General features: G+C 41.0%; 2 protein-coding genes across 2 annotated transcripts; both read right to left on the bottom strand.

Moving 5' to 3' along the window:
• Window positions 1-3657: 3657 nt before the first annotated feature.
• Window positions 3658-18649, bottom strand: LOC105897456 (cation channel sperm-associated protein subunit beta-like). The gene is made up of 16 exons (XM_031583384.2): window positions 18617-18649; window positions 17139-17294; window positions 16500-16640; window positions 16038-16182; window positions 15413-15564; window positions 15017-15162; window positions 14537-14736; window positions 13788-14123; window positions 13207-13349; window positions 12593-12790; window positions 12134-12244; window positions 11841-11951; window positions 5178-5319; window positions 4424-4524; window positions 4150-4224; window positions 3658-3890 (listed from the first exon to the last, which is right to left on the bottom strand). Exons 3-16 carry the CDS (start codon window positions 16560-16562, stop codon window positions 3684-3686), a joined length of 2130 nt encoding a protein of 709 aa, XP_031439244.2. The 5' UTR covers window positions 16563-16640; window positions 17139-17294; window positions 18617-18649; the 3' UTR covers window positions 3658-3683.
• A 399-nt stretch (window positions 18650-19048) lies between these two features.
• LOC122133605 (cation channel sperm-associated protein subunit beta-like) lies at window positions 19049-21267 on the bottom strand. Its single transcript, XM_042710129.1, has 8 exons — window positions 21153-21267; window positions 20825-20879; window positions 20574-20693; window positions 20167-20319; window positions 20013-20081; window positions 19665-19789; window positions 19393-19425; window positions 19049-19145 (listed from the first exon to the last, which is right to left on the bottom strand). Exons 1-8 carry the CDS (start codon window positions 21204-21206, stop codon window positions 19065-19067), a joined length of 690 nt encoding a protein of 229 aa, XP_042566063.1. The 5' UTR covers window positions 21207-21267; the 3' UTR covers window positions 19049-19064.
• Between the last annotated feature and the right edge of the window lie 617 nt (window positions 21268-21884).

A 21884-nucleotide genomic window follows, 5' to 3' on the forward strand; every position in this document is an offset into this window, starting at 1 on the left:
GAGCCACCTCACTTTTTCTTTTGAAGGCTCCTGGATGCAACTTTCTTCCATAGCTTTCCACCTGTAACTTATGTAGCTAGAGGGGAAATCTTTGTGTTGTGTGCTGCCATCTACTGGACAAAAAGGTATTACCCTGTATGAGAAAAAGGTGACAACGATGCGGAGGGTCCGGGGCATGCCCCCCGGGGGAATATATTTTATATATAAGAACATTTTGCACATTTTAAAGTTCAATGCATCAATCTGGTGCACTTTGACAACAAAATTATGAGGCTAGATCTATGAATAACTTTGTGCTGTTGTAAACAATGTTGTGCTCTGGTAACAGTGGCGGTTCTAGACAATTTTTACTAGGGGGGGCAAGGAGGGGCACATAAAAACTATAAGATTTTTGTAACCAATAGTAGCTAGGTAGTAATATATAATAATATATAGTAATAATATAATAATTATAATAATAATACTATAATAGTATTTTTTTCTGTTTATAGTTTCTTCAAATTTAGACTTTTTAAATGTAGTATTTTCTAATTCTAGTGGTTGTCATCATATAAAATTGCCCCACCAGAAATTTCGGGCTAAAATCGCCACTGCTATTCATACTAAAATCTAAGCATGTGCTTTTTTATGTGATGTCTCCTTTAGGATTTGTTTTTGGCGTTGATACAATCGTGAATAATTACTGTGTCTTATCAAACCTAAACTATCCTGCGCAAGATAGGGAGCTGTAGCTGATTGCATATCTAAATGAGACAGAAGGACAGCGATATTTGGAAAAGGCATTGAGGCATTATTAACTTCAACTTTATTTTGTCCCTTAAAGTCTGCAAAGTGTCTGCCCCAACTTTCTTTTCCCGACATTTATCTTTCAAGAGTACAAATGCCTATCAATATGCAGTTGCAGGATGGGTGAACGACACCAAAATATGGCATCTGGAGACAAAAAAATATGTATGTGATCACAGGTCATGTAAGTAATTATTCACGATTGTATCAATGTGCTGCATTTCACTTAAGAGGTCAGTCATTCCCTAAACCTTTTGGAATAGAACGAAATTGTATATTTGGGTTTCTTTGGCGACAGTTCCCGGGCATTTGAACTTTATGTGGGTTGTGACCGACGCACAGCTAGACTACTGTCTCCCTGTTGGACACAAATATATATAATATTAGACGCACGTCACAATCACATGGTATCCATGAATAGTAGTTGCTGAGCTCTCATTCACCGACGAGCACCACACCTGGCAGACTACAGTGTTTGGGTGCCCCGCTTTAATTTACCCGTGTAGAACGTTGCGTCACAATATTTCCGCTTTTGGCGCTCGGGTGTAAAATCATAATAAATTCATAATTTTTGTATTAGGTCGGCACGGGGTGGCCAGGGATATGTTTACGGGGGCACGGGCCACCCCAGGCCTCCGTGTAGAACCGCCACTGTCTGGTAACAGTTTCATCATAAACATTCCTGTGTTGAATGTTGCACGGGCACAGGCCAACCCAACCGGGTCATACACATAGCCTACCTCATGAAAAGTAAAAGTCATCATGAAAAGTAAAAAACAAATAATGATAAAATAAATATTAATACGTATTTACTGATCTTTGCTTTAAATTACATTTTTTTGTATGATTCCGATCATGTTTATAATCAAAATCGCTGAATTTGACCATGTCTTGTTCAAACAGAGGCGACTCGCGAGGTGAGGCAGCGACGAGCTGCACCTCATCTCAGATTGTGCAATCCCTCACACAGTTGAGCGCATGACTTTTGCTTTCTCATTGTTTGTCATCACTGAAATATTTGTAGACACTTTTATTATATGTTGTTTGTATCCATATAATAGGTAATGTAATGTATTTCACATATGTGAAGAAGCTATTTAGTCTTGCTGATCTGCCATAAAACCACAGTGAAAAAGCACATAGGGGAGGCAAACCTAACCTCTGCCTCAATGAAGGGGGCGTGCGATAGCCTGGAAAATGGACTTCCAATCCAGTGAAGTGATAGATAAATACATAATGGGAGACCAATGCCAGAGCTAAGAGGTTTGCTTCAAACGACAGGACAGAAGATAACTTTAGCAGCTAAACTCCGGACCAAACTCGGCTGACGGCCATGTCTTTTAAGTAAATGTAAATTTTTCGGCGTTTTCACGCTTAGATTTGTCAAAAGTTACCGAGAAAAAGACACTGTACTATCCGATAACACCGTTATTGTAACCAGCAAAAAATAGTTGATGTGATTTGCGAGGCGTCTGTCAGCCAACTGTCTGACATTAGCACGTTAGCCTACGTTAGATAGTATAACGTTCTTGCAGCGTACCAACGTCACACGTTACCGTAAATGCCATATTAAAAAGGCTGCTCGAAACCAACGCTTTCACCCGAAAAAGATGTCTTGTAATACACCTGTCTATTACGGCATCGAGGCAGAAGACCCGAAATAGAAAGCCTGTCATTATGACATGGAGTTGGCCAAACGAACAAGCTTGAAAAAAATATTCATGACAGTTTGCGTTCGCAGATTACTTGGAGGACCCCCCCCCCCCCCCCCTTAAAAATATTTGTATTGCAGATCTACACGAATCACACGAATGACCTATTTTGGATCAAAAACGGCGAATTTCGCCGAAAGGGGTCGCCTTAATCATTATCAAAAAAATGCCCCCCCCCTGAGAATGTTTTCAGGAGCCGCCACTGATTTAGATATATACAATTTAGAGACTATTACAATAAAGAAGTGAAGATTGAAAACACACAACAAACGAATTCTGTAATACATGTCATGTTGAGTGCATATAAGCCTAATAGTAATTGTACCAAAGTAATATCAAGATTTTATGAGAATATTATGGAATGTAAAGGCAAGTCAACATTATATGTAAAATCAAAGTGGGAAGACGAGTTAAATGTGGAAATCACAGTAGAAGATATGTGTGCAATTCAACATACCCCCACAAGGTCACACCAATGGAGGGTATTCAACTGGAAAAATCTGATTTTATTTTTTATTACGCCTAAGATTCAAAGTAAAAAACCGACATCACATCAGCCCTTTTGGAGACAATGTGGTTCTCTAAACGCTCATCACATGCACATCTTTTGGAGCTGTGAGGGGGTTAAGTGTTTTTGGGAAAGTGTACATTCAGTTCTTATTGCTGTGCTAGGTTACGAAATACCTTTTTCTTGTACCACCTTGTACTTGGGTCACATTACACCTGTAATACTAACAGAGGATCGGTGCTCGACAAAGATACTCTTAACAGCATCTAGAAAAACTATAACTCGAAACGGGTATAAACCTTAATCTCCTACCCAGAATCAGTGGATGGACACCATTAAGGAACTTTGGACAACGAGTTTTGGAGAGGTTGACTCATATTCTAGGCCTGAGGCAAAACTTGTTTGAGAAGAGGTGACAGAAGTGGACACTTTATCAAGAGAAATTAGAAGGACTCTGACTCATACCCTGTATATGTTAAGTACCAGTTTACAAGGCAAATACTAAACATTTGTAATTTTTATTTACCAATGTGCTATCCCACAAGTTTTATGTTTGTTTTTTCTTCTGTTTTTCTTTCTTATTCTCTGCGTTTCATTGTATGCTCTGAAAATACAATACAAATCTAAGTGTTAAAAAAAAAAAGAAACACAAATTGTACACAAATTATTTGGGGGTCTTAGTCTTCAATGTCAGGCTCGGGCTCGGACTCTGGGGACACTTTTGAATTCTCTCTCGTCAGAAAGGCCTTCACGGTGCTGGTGGTGGGCGGAGAGACGTTCTTGAGCAGGAAGCCGAGCAGCATGAAGCCACCCAGTGCTATGGCCGTCATGCAGCTGATGAGGTAGGCAGCAGGGAACGCCAGGGGAGGATTGTCCACATAGATCTGAGAGAGGGACGGAGCAGAGAGAGGCATGATGGGATGAGTGCACATTACTTGTGGTTTGAAACCACGTTCTACACAATGTTATATATTTATTGCTATCTATTTCCGATTGATTTCATCTGGCTATTCGTGCATGTCCACCCTTTTTGGAAAATGCCACCTTGCTGCACAAAGGCTTTCTATTCAATGTCAGTAAATGCACACTTCACAGCAAAACAAACAAACACCCAAAAAAGGAACATATCAAATAGGGTCTAACCTGCACTTCCTCTACCAGGTCACAGAGCACGACTCCTGGGATGACGGAGATGCGGAAGTGAAAGAGTTCTGACCCCTTGAGAAAAAGAAGAGGGAGGTCAGACAGAAACCAGACATGATCATTCTAATATGATTCTGAAATATTCAGGATCCGGCCGGCATTTATTAAAATGTTACCATATTACATTTATTATTTTCATGTTTAATGGTAGACTGCAGCACTGTGAAACTTCGGAGAGTAACTTCCAAACCATGACCAGTAGACATGGCCTTACATAGCAACTGATCTGCAGGCCCTCAGGGTTGTAGAGTGGTTGATTGAGACTGCGCTTCAAGTACTTTCTCATCTTCTCCATAGTAGGAGTGATGAGGGTTCCTGTCAGAAAGCAGGGTTAACATCACATGATTTCTGTCACATAGTCATCAATATAATGATTTGAACAGTGAGTTTGAATTACTTTTGGAATACAGCAAGACAAGAAAATGAATAACTAATAATGATAATAAGAATAACAATACAAATAAACAAAATCTTCCCACTGCAAGCTTCACTGGCTGCTCTCTGCACTTGAACAGTGTGAGACAACTGTATAGGTAATAGTAGAGCGCTAAGTGGAGTGAAGTCACCGCACTGCCCTGGACAACAGCTGTCTGCACAACCTAGAGGTGCTGTAGAAGATGGAATTCCAATCCATTCCAATCATTACACCATAAAGTGTAGTACATCTAGTAGTACATCTACACTGTATGATGTAATGATTGGAATGGATTGGAATTCCATCTTCTCCCCATGCCGTCAACATGGTGCACTGTTACAGATGGACAGACAGGGACATTCCGTCAGGATGCTGCATTCATCCTAGATGCTGTTCGGAGACCTTTAAAAGGTTTAACTGTTCATGCTGAGCTCAGTTTAATGCCTAAAGCTGAGCTTTTTGTCACTGCTAAACAAATAACATCAAAATAGAACATTTATGAACTTCAACACTTCAACAACTATAGGAAAGAGTATTTTTCTATCAAGTTAACCTGTGACGGCCCAGCTGGTGCGGTTGTTGACCTCGGTCACTGTGACAAAATACAGAGAGCGCAGCGGTTGGTCTTGGTGGTTAGCACGCCTGAGGAACAGCGTGATGTTGAAGTTGATCAGAGGATACATCATTCTCAGAACCTAGGGAAGAGACAGGGAGAGTTTAAAGGTTAAAGCTTTCAACATGGGGCCCACTGACTCAAGTCAGCCCGCTTTTTTTGGTGAGCGTTTTTTACCATCACCTACAGTGGGGTGGGGTTCACAATGGGGCTTCCTGCTACTGGACTCTAACCCTTGGTGTGTTTTCCAAGACAGAGACTAGCGTGGGGTGGATTTTTCAGTCCCGTTTCTGTAAAAACATGTCAAATGTTTCCACCCGCATAAATCCTGCAAGTGGACATTTACGTGGGATGAATTTTTCCGTCCCGCTCCTGTGAAAATGTGCCATGTGTAAAAAACAGCCTTGCGCCTGTTATGTAAATCATGGGTTATTTCTTGCCGTTTGCTCGTGCAAACATGAATAACATTCTGTAGTTTAAGAAAAACAAATCTACTTTCATTGCATTTTATATGTACAGTGCACTCTGCAATTATTGGCACCCCTAGTGAATATGAGCAAAACAGGCTATAAAAAAATATGTCTTTGCTGTTTATCCTCTTGGTCTTTCACTCAAAATATTCACAAAAATCTTACCTTTTCATTAAAGTAAAATTATTGAAAGAAAAAAAACCTGTTGAGACTAAATAAATATTTTTCCCCAAAACATGTGTGCCACAATTATTGGCACCCCTAGAAAAATCTTATAATCAAAATCTAACTGAAGTATATTTCCAGTCATGTTTTACATTTTTAAGTTCACCTGTTTGATAAGGAACTCTTAAGAGGTCAACCACGACTTCCTGTTCCACAGGCGTACAAATATGAGGTGACACAGGCCAAATTCCATTAGTCATTCATCACTATGGGAAAGACCCAAGAACAACACTGACGATGTGCGACAAAAAGTTGTTGAGCTGCACAAATCAAGAAATGGACACAAGAAAATCTCTAAACAGTTGAAAATACCCATTTCCACTATCATGCAAATAATTAAGAAGTTTAAAGCGACAGGAGATGTTTAGAATCAGTCTGGAAGAGGACGTGTCTGTACATTGACCCCACGCACCGTGAGGAGGATGGTTCGAATGGCAAAAGAATCTCCAAGGATCACAGCTGGAGAATTGTAGAGGTTAGTTCAGTCTTGGGGTCAGAAAGTCTCCAAAACTACCAACAGACGCCACCTACATCACCACAAGTTGTTTTGGAGGGTTGCCAGAAAAAAGCCTCTGCTGTCAATCAACAACAAACTAAAGCGCCTACAGTTTGCCAAATGTAAGTCAGACTTTCAATGGGGCCGAGTTATATGGTCAGATGAGACCAAAATAAAGCTTTTTGGCAACAAACATCAAAGGTGGGTTTGGCGTAGACAGAAAGATAGCCATACAGAAAAGCACCTCATACCTAATGTGAAGTATGGTGGCGGATCTTTGACAGGGTTCTTGCACCATTTCAAAAGTAAAATGTAATGCTTTTTAAGACCTTTTTAAGACCTCAACAAATATAATTTAAGACCCAAAAATGTCACAATTTCTTTGGAATACTCAATTTATTGCCTCCTACAATGGAAATCACTGAACTTGTATCGTCTTTAGTAGGGATGGGTATCGTTTGGGTTTTTTCCGATACCGGTGCTAAACCGATACTTTTAAAATGATACCGGTGCATAAACGGTGCCTGAACCGATACTTTTTTTAAAGCACAAAGCGACGATTGACGACATTAAAGAAAGGCTTTTTTTTATTGCCAAGGCAATTTTTTTTCTTCAAATTGAACAATATATTAACTGTTTAAAGTATATTATGAATATAAATACATACAAAACACTTGGCTTCCAACTACAGCTTCAAACTTTTTAACTTCAAACTATGAACATTATATTAACTGTAAACAACAGTTTATAGTATACTTAAATAAATATAAATAAATACAAAAAACAGCTTCAAACTTCTTTTGCAAAAATAGTATTATTGGAGTCAAAAATGTATTATTTTGTTTGCATTTATTTCATGAAATTTCACCATTTTATGATTTGTTTATACCTATCTTTTCTATATTGTTTATAGTTAATCTTGTTACTTGAACACACTGAGTACGAGAAAATGTGTACTACCCCTTTAAGAGACTACCTTTAGCTGTCATCTCCGTTTATTTTTCAGTCTTCGGTTGCTGATCTGCCGTTGACTCTTGCCTTCTCTCCCCTCTTTTCACGCAATTGTTTTGTTGCATTTGCTGCACGTCGCAATGTTTTAATCTTTTTGTGCGAAATACAGTCACACTTTTGACCGTTAACCTTTCGGTATTTTCTCTGTTAAAAGGTTGATTGGCTAGTTCTGTTTGTGCTTGCTCTGTGAAATGCTGCATGCTCTTCACTGTCATAAGACTGTTGCTATGAAAACACCAATGAGCGTGAGCGACACAGGAAAAAGTTTACATTGGGAGCTGGGGCAGTTTTACATGTGCCCCACGGAATCTGCCTAGCGACCGTGTTCAATTTGCTCAGGCACCGAAATGAAGCACCGAAATCTGCGTTGCACTTCCCCATCTTCTTTGCATTTTGAACCTCACATCGACAACCGCGTAATGGCGACACGCAGCCTGACGTCAGCGTCTGTAGCCGACGTACCGTAAACAGCTATTAAATTGCGGAGACTCAATTCACACAATACTAAATGAATCAACTATTAGATGTTTTACGATGCGCCACTGTGCTTTCTCTTCGTCATTAAGAGCCCCGGCAAAATTAATACCTACAGCAACTTTACGTGAAATTTAAGACAATTTAAGACCTTAATTACCCGAATTTTAATTTAAGACATTTTAAGACTTTTTAAGGACCCGCGGGAACCCTGTTTGATGTTGTGGGGCTGTTTTTCTTCCAAAGGCCCTGGACATCTTGTTAGGATACATGGTATCATGGACTCCATCAAATACCAGCAGATATTAAATGAAAACCTAACAGCCCCCTCCAGTAAGCTTAAAATGGGCCGTGGTTGGACCTTCCAGCAGGACAATGATCCGAAGCACACCTCAAAATCAACACAAAAATGGTTCACCGACTGCAGAATAAAGGTTTTGCCATGGCCATCACAGTCCCCCGACCTAAACCCCAAAGAAAATCTGTGGGATGAGCTGAAGCCGAGTCTACAAACGTTGACCTCAGAATCTGAAGGATCTGGAGCGATACTGCATGTAGGAATGGTCTCAGATCCCATGCCATGTGTTCACCAACCTCATCACGCATTATAGGAGAAAACTCAGAGCTGTTATCTTGGCAAAGGGAGGCTGCACAAAACATTAAATTAAGGGGTGCCAATAATTGTGGCACACATGTTTTGGGGAAAAATATTTATTTAATGTCAACAGTTTTTTTTTTCTTTCAATAATTTTACTTTAATGAAAAGGTAAGATTTTTGTGAATATTTTGAGTGAAAGACCAAGAGGATAAACAGCAAAGACATATTTTTTCATAGCCTGTTTTGCTCATATTCACTAGGGGTGCCAATAATTGTGGAGGACACTGTATATTTCACGGGAGTCCTGTGAGTTATTTCTTTCTTTAGCTCTCACACACGCAGTCAGTTTCTTCCCATCCGCACTCCGCCGTCAAAATTAGTCCCGCGATACTCCTGCGGGAGTGCAGGCCTCTACCCCAAGACAAGAAAGCCAAACTCCTTAGTGAGTCTATTAGGGGTGTAAACTCATCAGGGATGAAAAAGGTGACAACGATCCGAACCCCCTAGGGGGGTCCGGGGCATGCTCCCCGGGGAATATATTTTATATATAAGAACATTTTGCACATTTTAAAGTTAAATGCATCAATCTGGTGCACTTTGACAGCAAAATTAAGAGGCTATATCTATGAAGAACTTTGTGCTGTTGTAAACAATGTTGTGCTCTGGTAAGAGTTTAATTATAAACATTCCTGTGTTTGAATGTTGCACGGGCACAGGCCAACCCAACCACACACCCCAATACCCTCCCGACCACCCTCTCCAGTCCACCTCACCAAAGCACATTACGTCACAGATCTCCAACAGGTATTAAGTAGTGCTGTCAGTTTAACGCGTTATTAACGGCGTTAACGCAAACCCATTTTAACGCCGTTCATTTTTTTATCGCGAGATTAACGCGATTTTTTTTTTTAGATTAACGTTCTTTTTGGCCTCGCAAACTGTGTATTAGGCTAATGTTACGGTTTGAGTGAATGGTGAGCACGATACGGCGAAATGGATAATAAAAAGCTTCTGAATGGAAAGTTTACTTTTAAAAGTACTGTTGTGCAAAAGAAGCCAGCTTCACTGTTGTCTGAAAATGTCAACAGGCAGCTGGCTGAAAGCAAAGAAGTAGTAGGCTTACCTTTTATTGGTAACCTAACTGTTACGGTTCATTGTTTCTGAAATAAGAGGCCTGACTGCTATGTTCCCAGCAAACTTGAAAAAAAGAAAATATTAAGCCATGGTTTAACTGCACTATAGGCTGAGTCCTTGTTTACCTGAAATGTGCAATTTATAATTTTATTTTGTACCGCCCTGTTTGGCAATGTTGGTTTTCAATAAAATAAAACATTTGCTTAAAGCAAGCCAATCCACTTTTCCATGTTGATAAGGGCATTCAAATAAAAATAAAATGATGGAAAAAATAAATAAACGAAGGGACATTTAGAATAGATACAAATTTGCGATTAATCGCGATTCATTTTGAGTTAACTATGACATAAATGCGATTAATCGCGATTAAATATTTTAATCGTTTGACAGCACTAGTATTAAGCAAAAAAAAGGGCCAACTATTGGAACAGAAAATCAACAGAGGCTACATCGGGCATGGCCTAGCTTCTCCATGTTCTAAAAAAACTGTGACAGTGGGAACACATATTCTTTTCCCATTACATTACTCTTTGTCAGGACAAGGCCCATTTGCACCTGACTCCTGCCTCTAGTTGAGCCACAGTAATGGCATCCTCCTCCTAAAATTCTCTCATTCTGAAAACAAACTGAAGTGGGAGAGTGGTAAGTTTGTTAGCTAGGCTTTCATACTTAGGACTAGGGTTGAAACGATTACTTGAATAATTCGATTACAAAAGGCTTTGTTTAATTCACGTCACCAAAGCGGAGGGAAACTATTGCACCGCATGCAACATTGTGGTCGAACATAACAGACCCCCTAGGATTTTGCGATGTTTTTTTTTTCTCATCATATGTGAAGGCTGAGACATTCATAACATTTGATTCAGTCTTACTGATGGTCATTTTGTAATACCAACAGGTGCACTTCGTTGTGGATAAGTAAAGGCTATTTTGCTACAATATTGTAGTCCTGGTAATCTTTTGTTTGGCATGTTGGTAAGGTTATTTAGAGGACCATTTCTCAGTGGTTTTGTTCATTAATTAATGTTTGTAAGGGTTACAAATTACTCAATTATAGTTACAAAGTTACAAACTTTTTATCGCAACGTTCACTTCCTGCCACAATTTCATTGCAACAAACACCTAAAAAACAGCAACTTTCATAGCAATTTTTGGGGAAAGCTCCCGCGAAATCAGGAATTTTAGGCCGCAAAATCCTGGGGGGACTGCTCTATTAAAAAGTCTCTCCTCCAATATCATTACTTCTTGCAGACTGTTATTATTGATACACGCGCAATCAAAGATTTAAGGTGACACGGTGGCAGAGAATCAAGAGACGGGCGGTAAAAAGCAGTTTGGGATAATTTCAAATTAAGAAAAGAGGACAACATGGTACAGTGTATATACTGCAAAACGGACCTGGAGTACTCTTAACGTGTTAACAACACCTCATCAATGCTTCAACATCTCACCAGAAAACATTTGCACGTTAACAGTTCACCATGCGGAGCCTCTACAATGTAATGTAAAAGTTGACGCTAGCTGATTTACGATTGCTAACTAATTTGAACACTAGCGCTAGTTAGAACGTACGGTATTTGTGATTATTTGTAGCCTATGTTATGAGTTGATAGTGATGACTAGGCGTGATGTTAAGTAGCAAGTGAGCAAATGCAAAGAGGGAGTTAAATCTTTAACTGGCATGTGGCATCAGGAAGTACATGCCACTGGCAGGAGGCGGGACATGCCAGTGAGCCGCCAATCAGCAGCATCGACCGCTGACAGCCAATTGCACGAATACCGAGCGAGAAGTGTTTAGAGGATTAAATCAAAGTTTGTCCAAGGGCCATATATGGTCATACCAGGTATGGCCATATAAATGCTAATAACCTTTGGCTTCAGCCATCTTGTCGTGGCTGTAGACAAAAGCCACCTAATGTTTCTGGCTGCAAGACACACAAGAGTCAGGAACTAGGTCTGATGGCCCATGAACATAGACAAAAGGCCAGGAGCCGCCTTGATGGCTCTAGCCTGGTGCTGTGTAAACTAACTTGTGGAGGTTGAATTGGTATTTTGTCTGGTAGGTAAAATTATGATATGATATGGTCTGATATGATATTCACCCAAATCTAACAAGAACGCCAAACTCCTTAGTGTGTCTATTCAGAGTATACTGTTAGGGGTTAAAACCTGTGGCTTTAAGTGTGTCTGCTTACCCTCTTCCTGCAGTCAGAGTTGATGGCTAGGGGAGAGACCCTGAGAGCATTTGTGCAGCCGCACTCCGCCACAGATGCCTTTCCAGCACACTGTTTATATCGGCCGGTGGTCTGCACACACAGACACCAACACACACACAAATGCACACAATAATTCAGACACAGCTAAACACATGAACGAGTACAACTGCTTGTTTCATTCCTCTACCCCCCCACCCGCAACTACAGTGTCTAAAACAGAGATTGGCTGGGGACTGGGCTTGTCTTGCCATGTAGGTGCGGCATCCCTTCACCTTGGACACGGGATAATGCTCCCGTGGGCGGGGCTGGCTGGGGTCTGCATTGTAGATGTTGTCTGAAGTAGGGATCAACACACCCAACTGGGACGGAGGCCTATAGTTGACCTGGGACGCCCAGACACGAAATACACTTAACTTTAACTAGTCCAGTCTAGTTAAATAGAGTTTAGACTAAAGAAATCTGCAGTTAAAGAGAATTTAGCCAATAAATTGAGCAGTATTTCGCCCACAATTTTTTTATTTAGCTGCGGCTCACTTAAACTCAGATGTACTTGTAATTACAATGTGAGACTAGACATAAATTACAGACAGGTGGAGAGGTCAAATCATGTAAAATGCACAGATGTAACTGAACAATGCAAGGTCTACTAGAACGGTACTGATACTGTACTGCCATTGAGAAGCTGTGATCTTTAATTACAGAAATCTATTTGACCTCTCTGTCTTACTCACAGGCAGGTCGAAGAGCCTCTCGTTTTCCATGTTGTCCTCCGGGTCTCCGTGTATCCACTCGTAGTCACTGATGGGCTGACTTGGTAGGTAGACAATACTGAGCCCCTCTGGGCAGGAGTTTTGCAGGGTGAAGGAGAAGCTGGTCGAGCTGCACAGCATAGAAGCTTCCGGAATGAACACGATCACCGTGGTCATGGCCTGAGCACAAGGGAAATCAGAGAACAGTGACATACAGCCATTTCAGATATGTCCTTGAGAGAGAGTGTCTGCAATCAGTTCGTCATTAGAAAGTGGTAAACAAAAAGGTGCTATTTGACTATTTTAAGTCCTATTCTGATCCAAAACTTTTTGTCCGCTAATTGCTTTGTACAATCCTCTAGCTGTCCATTTTGTGTTTGCACTCAAAATACTCTGATGTTCGTACAATCATGGCCCTGTAAATGGGAAATAAACATAACAAACACAATGACAATTCCAGCCAATCAACATGTTGCTTCAGGAGCACAGATGGGAGGGGTATAATTCCATAGGCTATATCAACAATCTTTCGCCAGAATCACAGACTACTCCTTTAATTACACTACATAGGCTATCAACTCTGATCACTGGGCTACCTTCTTGCAGATGTGGCTGTAGACAGTGAGGGTGAGCATGTGGTTGTTGGCCTTGTCCCAGTAGTGTCGGGCGGTCACCCTCATGGCATTCGGGTTTGTGAGGACCACTTTCATGAACTTCTTATTACGGGTAAGAGAAAGAGCTGGGAAGAGCAACAATGAAAATCCTGTCTTACTAAGGCATCGTCAACACACTTAGGGGGATGTTCATAGTAGAATGCTTTTTTGTCTCTATAATGACTTTAAAATGGGAGCTTAAAAAAAAAAAAAAACGCCAGGTGGAAATAGGTCACATATCTGTGCGTTGCTATGAAACATTATATTTAACTAAGAGAGCTAGGCAACAACCCATTGTTGAAAAAAATCGTGATTTTTAATATGGAGTACCAGGTGCCTCTGTCCTTTTCTACTGTGCCTCAAATAAACACATGTGTTGTGCATGTGGCATGTTGCGACAATCTAGCTACGTCCTTGTTGCATTGTTCCATAGAGAAACTTAAATGCCTGAAGCCTTCAGAAGGTCAAAAAAATGGTTACCTTGTGAACAACCCCTTACACAGTTCAGTACCACTATTACTTACAGTAGTCAGACATGAACGCTTTGAAGGTGAAAGTGCGCGTCTCGCGCACGTTGATGCGCACCAGTGCGTTGGGGCGCAGGTTGTCCAACGACTGAAGTTTGTGGCGGCAGTGCCCTTCCCGCAGGGTCCAGCTGCCCATCACGGTGTTGAAGAGCAGCCAGGAGCCCGTCGGGAGCTCCCAGGATCCTCTATTCATCAGAGTGGGCTCGGTGGCCTGACCCCACACTGACCCGTTTTGTGTCACCTGTATAATAAAGAAGCTGGTCGAGCCGGGGGACACCACAGTCATGCCAACGTGGCGTTTAAAAAAACGATGGGCTGGTGGGGCTTGACTCCCTGATGGCACACACAAGCAGAAATACCACTCAAACGCACACACATAGTTGTCATGTACATTCTAACGCATATCTGCTTGTTTAGTATGTGGGTGTGTGTGTGTCAGTCTGTGTGTGTGTGCGTGTGTGTGTGTGTGTGTGTGTGTGTGTGTCTGTGAGTGAGTGTGAGTGTTTGCTTGTAGGTGTTGAAGTATGGTGAAGTATGGTGAAGTATCTGACAGTAAAGTGGCAATCACACTGACATCAATGAAACAGTAGTGGCAAAACGGAACACAACACCTTGCCAGCATTCGCCTCTGCCTCCACCACCTCTTGTATGTCTGATTGCTACCCAATGTTGGTGTGTGTAAGATTAAATACACTAAAAGGACAGGTGTGTGTGTGTGTGTGTGTGTGTGCGTGCATGTGTCTCACCTGTTACTGGTACTCTGGGGACCAGTAAGACAGTGGCTTCATCTTTGCCTGCATAATAATGAAGGTTATTTCCCTGCAGAGGCTCGGCGGTCTTTGAGGGAGCACGGACTGGCTCCAGGATGTCTCCTGTGGCGCAGGCAGTAAAACCTTGCAGATTGTTTCTCTGGAAAACTCTGGTGATGACCACTTTACCCCCCTCACTGCAAAACAACACACACACACACACACACACACACACACACACACACACACACACACACACACACACACACACACAGGTAAAAGTGTCTGGAAAAAGATACAGAATCATAGCCTTAGACTACTCACCTCAAACAAATACATTTTGCTCTGATCAACCATGAACCATTTTCACTTGTGTGTTTGAATTCAGCAACTGAAACAATCCGTGCATCATTTTCATCACTCTCATCACAGCTAAACCCAAGAACTGAGCCTCACCCCAAACCAACCCCCACCTACCTCAGGCTGAAGATTTTGCCCACGTGGTGAGGGTAGAACAGAAAAGTGCCGGCCACGTCTTGTGCTGGCACAAACTCATGAAGCAGGACATACTCAGACGTGTAGTACTGCAAGGCTATTGACCTCTTGAAGGCAATATCATGCTCCTATGATCGCACACACCAACACACGCAAGCAGACAAATGAATAAGCAGGTGCACACAAGGTATGCCACAAAAAATGTATACAAGAGTGATGTTGTTATGTAAGGCAGTGCAGGCTGAATTTCTCACCTGTGAGGACTGGCCTTTTCGACTGTGTTTGTGTGTGTGTGTGTGTGTGTGTGTGTGTGTGTGTGTGTGTGTGTGTGTGTGTGTGTGGTGTGTGGGTGTGTGAAAGAGAGAGAGAAATGACAACCTGGATAAGTTTGTTGACTGAGATGATCCTGTATCTCAGGCTGCTGGGTTTAGTTGAATCCAGTTCGACAGCCATGAGGATCCCCATGTGATCGAACAGCAGAAAGGTTTTGGAGTTTAGGGTCTCATTTAACCTGGCAAACCTCTCCAGACCTGCAGGGGGCAGCAAAGTCATGCAAATCAAACGAACTCACCTGAAGCGCATCTGTGGCTATTGATGCCAATACTTGAAAGAATATAGGTATGTGATGCTTTGAGCCAGAAACAATAATACTAATAAACCACTCATAATGATGATGATTGATAGATAGATAAATGGCAGAAGTTACAGCCACTAGCACAGTTCCATAACTTCAGCTTCAACACACAAGTACAAAAAAACTGTGACAAGACTATTTAAATCATTGTTTTGTGCATGAGAAATACAGAAATGCTGAAATGTTACTGCGAATTGCAAAAGTATATGAGCCAAAGACCGCAGTAGCAGAGAATGACATTTGTGCCATAACTCCAGAAACATGTCGCACTATACTGAAAAGAACTGGAGAAAATAAGTGTGGACAACAGCTTTTCTGCTGCTTGAACCACATTGCTCCTTTTGTTAAATGTGCGTGTGTGTGACTAACCTGTTTTCATGAGGTAAATACTCCCCTGATCAGTCAGTAGCACCAGCATACCGTTGTAGTTGCAGCGCAGCACATCAGTCACCACCTCGCCTTGCAGGGAGAAGATTTGCCTAAAGGTAAAGCCCCGGTCTGAGGATGACCACACCTAAGCACACACACATAAAATAACATACATTTCAGAAGAGATCATCTGAAATATGGGGGGTGGGTGGGCGCTATTTGGGACTGTAAGGCAACTTACAGTGTCATGATTCCATTTATTTTTCATGTCCTTCAAACATGTACAATTTTACAATAGTAATACAAGTATGTGGATGCAAGATTCTATGTGTATGAACATTAAATACTGTTAGCATTTAGAACCATAGAGAATGTGTATATCTGTTTCCCTATGTGTGTGCGCAAGTCTGTGTGTTTGTGTGTGTGTGCGTGTGTGTGTGGCCACACGCACATTCTTTGTACCTCAGCGCCATAGAGGATGACATGGTTGTCCCCCAGGAAGATGCCGTTTGGTCGAAAGAGCATACGCCATGGGGAGGACTTGATCTTGTTGCTTAGACCGTCCTTCTGGATGGTAAATACAGACAACAAGGCCCCCTCTTCCTAACACACACAACAAACACACCCACATACCACATGCCATTAAGCAACAGGAATCCCAAAAGTCATGAAGACACACGGAGGGAACTGTGTATGGTAACATCCCGGGGATGATGTGATAAGGAAATGTGAAGCTTGTTGTTCTTGAATAAATATACTTATATTACTGAGGTAACTTCAGTTCATATTCTGACGAACATAGAACATTTCCGATCTCAAGAACGAACTGTGAGAGTCTGACAGTAAAAACATGACTAACCCTAGTGTGCAGATCATGCAGGAGTTGTAATGTGACTTTAGACAGCGTTGATGACCAATTATATCAGTGCACATGGTTCAAAATTCTCCTCAATCTCTCATTCCCTTTGCTGACTTTAACATGCAAACAAAGAGCATATTCCTTTACACACCACATTATGACCACAGAAATCCTGTATGTTGGTCCAGTTTATGCTGTTGGGTTAGGTAATAATATGTGTGTCTGTGTAGGCGTGCCAATACCTCTGAATGTGACAGCAGCAGCCCTGTGTGTTGACATCGGTCATACACGAAGGACAGATACTGATGGGTGACGTCAGTCCTCTTCAGTTCCACGGCAGATTCCTTGCAGACTAACCACTGCTTGAAGGGATAGCCACTATATACACACCTTGTTTGCTGAAGACAGAGGAAGAACAAGGTTTAGGTAAACCTCAAATCAGAAAAAGTTGGGACGCTATGTTAAATTAAAATTTAAACTGAAAACAGTGATTTGTAAATTCTCTTTGACCTGTATAACATTAAAAACAATACAACAGCACTTTATTTGATGTTTCACCTCATGAATTTTATTATTTTTCCTAAATAAACACTTGCAATTCTTGCCATTCCTTTTCACAACACTTAAGATGTTTAGGGACTGAAAACACAAAGTGATGAAGCCTTTCAGGTGTAAGTTTTTCCCATTCTTCCTGCAAACAAGTCTTACGGGGCAAACACATGACAGCGCAGCGTTGGAAGCGTAATTCTAAATCCCATTCATTTCAATGGTAGGCAATCCATTGTGACGTAGACCACCGTTTTGGGCGTAGCGAGCGAAAAAAGTAATCCTATGCAAATGTGTTTTTCCCCGGCAGCGGCCAATCAGATTGTTTGGTGTCGTCTCTGACGGTTTGAAAATTACCGTGCCCTGAAATTCCTCCAGATTTCTTGAATCTTTTAATTATGTTATGCACCGTGGAGGGTAAAATATCCAAATCCCTTCCTATCTTTCTTTGAGAAACATTGTTTTTAAACATTTCAATAATTTGCTCACACATTTGTTGGCAAACTGGCGATCCTCTGCCAACTTTGCTCCTAAAGGACTAGGCCTTTCCTGGATGCTGCTTTTGTACCAAATCATGATAACAATGACCTGTTGACATCACTAGTTTCAAAACACAACATTATTTAATTATTCTACCATTCTACTCATTACTACCCCTAAATTGCCCCCGTCCCAACTTATTTTGGAATGTGTTGCAGGCCTGAATGGCAGGAATGGGTGTATATTTACGAATCAAATGAAGTTGACCAGACAAAACATGAAATATCTTGTATTCATACTGTCTGCAATCAAATACAAGTCAAGGTACATTTATAAATCACTGCTTTATAAATTTGCATTTTCCATACCGTCCCAACTTTTTCTGATTCGAGGTTGTAGGATTTAAAACTCCTTAAATCATACAAGATGACATTAATGTATCGGTTGACAACAGATCTATCAATATAATTAGACTACAGGGGACAAATAGCAGGTGAGTAGAGCACAGTAATTCACTCTGTGTTAAATTTAACTTCTTTTAAATTTAAAGCATGTCACAATAAAATTTTCATGTTTAGATTTTCTCAATGTAAAGTATACTGCTAGCAAGAGTATAGCAAGTCTATTTTTTTGCACTCCTGCATCCTAAACACACATTTACAGGACAAAGCCACACAGAGGTGCAGACACCTACCAGCTCTTTCCCATCTCCTTTGTTTGAGATCAGGCTAAGGTAATCATCTAAAAGCACAGCACACAGTTAGTCATCTGTAATCTGAATGTCTCAATATGTCGCAGATTACTTTATCGCCGCCAACATGTATTGCATTACTTCAACGGCTATGGTCACAACTGACATTAGTGAGAAAAGTCTGTAGTTTTGGCGACATTTTAATCACTGATGTAAGAACAGAACAATTTTGGCCCTTGTTAGCAATATTAGCTAATATGGGACATGCACTAGAGCAGGGGCTCTCATTCCAGCTCCTGAAGCACACCCTTGCCCTGCATATCCTGAATCTATCCCTAATCTAAGATGGGGGGAGGTCAACTGAATCAGGCTATGTACCCTGAACTAAATCATATATAATAAAAATTGTTATATAAATGTTCACATTCTGTTAGCTTGTATAAATAGTATATTAAAATGTGATACCAGAAAAGTACATGTGGTTGGTGACACACTGAGAGGAGTACCAAAGGGTCATTGAAGAGTAGTCCATCTGTAAAGATACCAGCAGAGATGGGCATATTAGTGAGAGGGGCATATACATGCACACACACATCCACCCAGAACCAGTCTAGAGCTGGGATTAACAATACTCCCTGAGATTAACAAGATTATGGAATAACCAAAAAAAATTAACAGACTCATACAACACATTCACTAAAACAATCTCAGACAAAGCTATATTCTCAACGTATTCTTTCATAAGAGGCTCAGACAGAGAAATGTACAAGATCCATCACCTCGGCCAGAATTGGGAGCACCAGTAGTGTGAACTGTAAACATTAGACAGAAAAGAGACATAGGTTAACAATACATTAACTGATTAATGGATCAGTGGCCCTCAAATCAACTTCAATCAAATCTCTAATGAGAAACATTTAATAAACTTGATTATCTGACAGAATTAAAAATGGCCAAATGCCTTAACTGTCCAAAGACCTGCTTATGACCATAAGTGTGAGATGACTGATGTATGCAAACACTGTTTGTATATGAACGCTTGGTGCTGTACATTCAGAGTCCCTGTGACTGGAGACAGCAGGTCCTGGCTGATGTAGAGCCCCTGATTGGTCAGGAGGAACAAGTGACAGTTGGTCAACTTCAGGTCCACAAGGTTTATGCCCGGACAGCCCATTACTTAACAAACAAAAAGGAAACACATAAACAAGTAAATGAGAAGGCAATTTGATTTTCAATCAAACTTTCACTGACAAAGATGAATCAAATTAAAATGGTAATGACATACAGCAACAAACTACTGTGACATAACTTTTATATATATATATATTTTCTATGTATTCAACACAGTCTAAGATCACTAAAAACTGATCAGGTGTACAGGACACACATTAGGACTCACGGGCATTGGTTACGTTAAACCATCGGTCATTGGATGTGAAACTTGACTTGGTCACACTTAGAATAATTCCTGAAATGCACAACGCACACACATTAAACAAACATAGACATATTAACAACCACTTTTAATTTAATGCCCTGGCGTCCCCACCAACCTGTGTTGCCTCCTGGCTTAAAAATGGGTGCCATTACAGCCACGTCACTGGCACATGGACTCTGGGTGACCCGCATTTTGATGATGCGATGTTCATGTAGTAGGATGGCCTGAGGTGAAATCTCTTTGCCGATGGTCCACTGAAGTATGGGCTCTATCACAGAAACACCATCACGTTACAACGAAGAACTTACCAGGTTAAACTCAGAACACCTGACACGACAACATTCATAGCACATCCAACACATAAGTATATTAGTGCCTCTATTTAATCTTGTATAACTGATATTAAAAATTCAAAATATCAGGTATGTTCCTGCAAAGCTAGTGTGAAAAAACAGCGTGTCATGCTGTCTCATGGTTAACTCAGGGAAGTTTCTTCTTGTGGCTCAAGGCCATCTCCCTTACCTCTGGTCACGTCTAGCATGGTTCCCTTCAGCGTCTCAAGCAGCTGGGCTTTTGCATGTAACGCTTCAAAGCCTTGGAACATGCTAATCTCAACATACCACTGGTCCACGGGTGCAATCCCTGTCCAGGGACAGGGGAAGGTTAGGGGATAGAAAAGTTGGGAGATTAAACAATATCAGACACGAAGAGATGAATGTAGGAATAATGATTAAAAACACAAGATATCAAAGGTCCACTAGGGCCATCTGCACCTGTGTTGATGGTTATGTTGTGTCTAGGGACAGTAACCCTCCATGTAGATGTATTCTGAAAACAAATAATACCACCAAGTGAGGGAGGATAGGAGTTAAAGAGCACCAAAGATAGAAATAGAAATTCAAAAAAGGAAACAAAGAGGTACCAGTGATGATAGGGGAGACTGGACAAGATACACATAATTGGTGATTTAAGCACATTTTCCTAAAGAGAATTACACAGTAACTTGCAAGGTGCGTAAACAACCGTGTAAAACAAATGAGTATCATACATAGCACAGCCCAGAGAAAGCAATTCAACCACATTCGTGTGGTTCAGGCTTACTATATTTAAGGTGAATGTGAAAGCAGCTGAGTTGGTGCGATTGTGGATCTCCATCTTGGGTAGCAACCCAGCCGAAGTATACAGTCTAAGCTGGTTCTGATACTGTTGAGTTGAGCTTGCTTCACTCACCAGCTTGCAATCCATTACCTGTGGAGGTCATATTTATCATGTTCAACTAGTTGGTTGAAAAGTAATTAGCACCTTTTGTGAGACGTGTATTGTTATAAGTGGACACAGTGGCGATTTTAGCCGGAAATTTCTAGTGGGGCAATTTTGTATGACGTCATGTCAGTATCACAAAAGCAAAGTAGCAGAAATCATTAACTCTTATGATGTGAATATCAACTTAGCCTATGCATGCAACATCAAGTGAATATCATAACTGAAAAACAAATAACAGCAACAAATCATGGTGCTAAATGAACAAAACTTTGTAAAAAAGTCAATGGGCCTCATTCTCGAACATTTTCTGAAGTTTCTTCTGAAATGTTTCTTACGGGCTTCGGAAAAACAACGTAAGAAAAAGACATCCGACAAATTCACTTGAAAATGTGTTCCTACTGTTACGACCCTGGCGGGTCTACGCCCCGCCCCCATGAGATTTGCATGCCTCTTCTGTCTATCTCTAAAGCAGGTGATTGGGAGCAGGTGTAGCAGGTGATTGGAACCAGGTGTAGCAGTAATTGGAGGGGCTACAAAAGCCCTGAGCAGACTGCATTCGTGGAGCGTTGG

This window comes from Clupea harengus, chromosome 16 (assembly GCF_900700415.2).
Source record: "Clupea harengus chromosome 16, Ch_v2.0.2, whole genome shotgun sequence".
In the NCBI taxonomy this organism is placed as follows: domain Eukaryota; kingdom Metazoa; phylum Chordata; class Actinopteri; order Clupeiformes; family Clupeidae; genus Clupea; species Clupea harengus.